The sequence below is a fragment of the Mustela nivalis genome, assembly GCF_964662115.1.
Source record: "Mustela nivalis genome assembly, chromosome: 9".
Taxonomy (NCBI): Eukaryota; Metazoa; Chordata; class Mammalia; order Carnivora; family Mustelidae; genus Mustela; species Mustela nivalis.
Genome location: NC_139028.1, coordinates 116,527,123 through 116,529,777, shown reverse-complemented (window position 1 = coordinate 116,529,777; position 2,655 = coordinate 116,527,123). Strand labels below are relative to the sequence as shown.

General features: G+C 69.5%; 1 protein-coding gene across 1 annotated transcript; it reads left to right on the top strand.

Annotated features, from left to right (window-relative positions):
- Window positions 1-542: 542 nt before the first annotated feature.
- Window positions 543-2,332, top strand: FGF4 (fibroblast growth factor 4; the record flags this gene model as incomplete). The annotated part of the gene is made up of 3 exons (XM_082749524.1): window positions 543-882; window positions 1,442-1,545; window positions 2,113-2,332. 3 exons carry the CDS (start codon window positions 543-545, stop codon window positions 2,287-2,289), a joined length of 621 nt encoding a protein of 206 aa, XP_082605650.1. The 3' UTR covers window positions 2,290-2,332.
- Window positions 2,333-2,655: the final 323 nt, after the last annotated feature.

The following is a 2,655-nucleotide window of genomic DNA, read 5'->3' as shown; positions in this document are numbered from 1 at the left end:
GGAGGCAGGAGTGGAGAAGACGCGAGGGGCGGGACCAACAGGTCGGTGCGCCGGTGAAGCCCGGGGGGGGGGGGGGGGCCGGGGACCCTCCAGGTGGCACTAGCGGCGCTCGTCCCGGCCGCCTCCCCTCCCCCAGCCAGCCCTGATTGGCAGGCGGCCTGCGACCAGCCGCGAGCGCCACAGCGCCCCGGGCGCCCAGGCGAACGTGAACGGCCCCCCGCGGGAGTAGGAGGGGGCGCCCGGCTATATATAGTGGCTCGATCGCCGCCGGCCCAGCGCGCAGGGAGGCGCGCACAGCTCCGCGGGGTCCCAGCCCGGGTAGCGCGTCCTGCCCCGCCGCCCGACCTCCATGCAGCCCGGGTAGCTGCTGTCGCCTGCGGGCCCCGTCCCTTGCCTCCCGCTGCTCCACCCGCCGCGCACTCCCTGCCCCGGCCTCGGCCCCGGCCCCGGTCCCGGTCCCGGTCCCGGTCGTGCGCTCCCGCGGGCCGCCCCAGGAGCAGCTCGGCCCCGCGGCTTCCCGCGCGCACCGCCCGAGGGCGGGGATGGCGGGGCCCGGGGCGGCCGCGGCGGCGCTGCTCCCGGCTGTCCTGTTGGCGGTGCTGGCGCCCTGGGCCGGCCGAGGGGGCGCCGCCGCACCCGCCGCACCCAACGGCACGCTGGGGGCCGAGCTGGAGCGCCGCTGGGAGAGCCTGGTGGCGCGCTCGCTGGCGCGCCTGCCGGTGGCCGCGCAGCCCAAGGAGGCGGCCGTCCAGAGCGGCGCGGGGGACTATCTCCTGGGCATCAAGCGGCTGCGGCGACTCTACTGCAACGTGGGCATCGGCTTCCACCTCCAGGTGCTCCCCGACGGCCGCATCGGCGGCGTGCACGCGGACACGAGCGACAGTGAGTGGGGCGGGCCGGCGGAGGGGTCGAGGGGCGCGGGGCAGCGGCCGCCCTTTCCGCCCCGCGCACGGACGGAGGTCCGAGCTCGCACCTGCTGGCTGCCGTGCGAACGGGAACGGACTCGGGTTCGGGTCCCTCCGGCGCAGGGACACAAACACTCTCGGCGCCGGGAGTGCCCGGGGCGGGGGGCGGCCTTTGCGCACCCGGGCGAACCGGCCCCACCTCCCCGCCTTCGGAAGCCCGGGCTTTGGGTGCGGAATTCCAGCGCCTGCGCCCGTGGGCACAAGGCAAACGGCGCGGCCAACCGGCACCCGCGGGGGTCCGGGGGGCCCGCGGAGCCGACCGGCTCCTCCTGTGCCGGACTGGGCGCCGCCGCCGCGGGGCCGGGACGGGAGGCCGGTCCCTCCGCGCCCGCGCAGGCTGGCTTCCGGGGCCCCCTTACGTCCACCTCCACCCTAGAAACTGGGGTCCCGGTGGTTCGCAGGAGGAGGACCGGGTCCGGGACAGGTGGGATGGGCCAGGGTCCCCTGCCCGGGAGTGACCCGCGCTGCGCCCCCAGGCCTGCTGGAGCTGTCGCCGGTGGAGCGGGGCGTGGTTAGCATCTTTGGCGTGGCCAGCCGGTTCTTCGTGGCCATGAGCAGCAAGGGCAAGCTGTACGGCTCGGTGAGTACCTCCGGCCGGTAGAGCCCCCTCCCCCGCCGCCGCCGCCGCCCGGGCTGGGACATCGAGGGCAGGACGGCCCAGGCCTGCATCCCGCCTGCTGCTGGGGTGGGTCAGGGAAGTGGCTCCGCCTCCCCCCAGGACACAAGTACCCGGGGGCAGTGCCGGCCACCCGGGGCCTGTCCCAGCGAGGGGCGCAGAGCCAGGACGGGAACAGTGTACTTTCTGCCATCCCTGAGCGGCACCTTCTAGTCCAGGAAGAGGGGACATTGGCAGCCCTTCCCTGTGGCGTCTTTCTGGGGGGTTCCAGAAGGCAGGACTGCAGACTGTAGGGGGGTCGTGTGTAGATGAAATTCTCTGGCCCCCCAGGTCCAGGCAGGTGGCTGGAGCCCCAGTGGCCATGGACTGGCCACTTAGATGCCTGTGGGGGTCTTGGCACCCCAGCATCCGAGGAGGGACCTCTCAGCCAGTGCAGGGCTGGGTCAGAAAGGAGCCCCTGACAGGTGGCCCTCAGGGTTCCTTGAAGGGCAGGAGGGGGCCCCACCTGACACTGTCCCTTCTCCCGCCCAGCCGTTTTTCACAGAGGAGTGCAAGTTCAAAGAGACCCTCCTCCCCAACAACTACAACGCCTATGAGTGCTACAGATACCCCGGCATGTTCATCGCCTTGAGCAAGACCGGCAGGACCAAGAAAGGGAGCCGAGTGTCCCCCACCATGAAGGTCACCCACTTTCTCCCCAGGCTGTGACTCCCGGCGTCCCGCCTCCAAGTCCCGGACAGTCAGGAGACTTTCTTCAGATGGACGGTCTAATGCAAGAGTAGGTGTAAGATATTTAAATTAATTATTTAAATGTGTATATATCGCCACCAAATTATTTATGGTTCTGTGGGTGTGTTTTGTATTTTTCTGGGGAAAAAAAAGACAAAAAATGACCCCCAAAATCCCCAACCCTGAGTTTTCTGGGTAAGACAGTGAAGACCTTTCCACTGGCTGTATTTAACTTGTCAAAAAGTTGTCACAAGTGTGCTGCTACTCTGTGTTTAAAAATGGTGACATCAGACCCCAGTCTCCGCCCTGCTTTGCAGGGTTCCCCGCACGGCGGTGGAGGTGGTG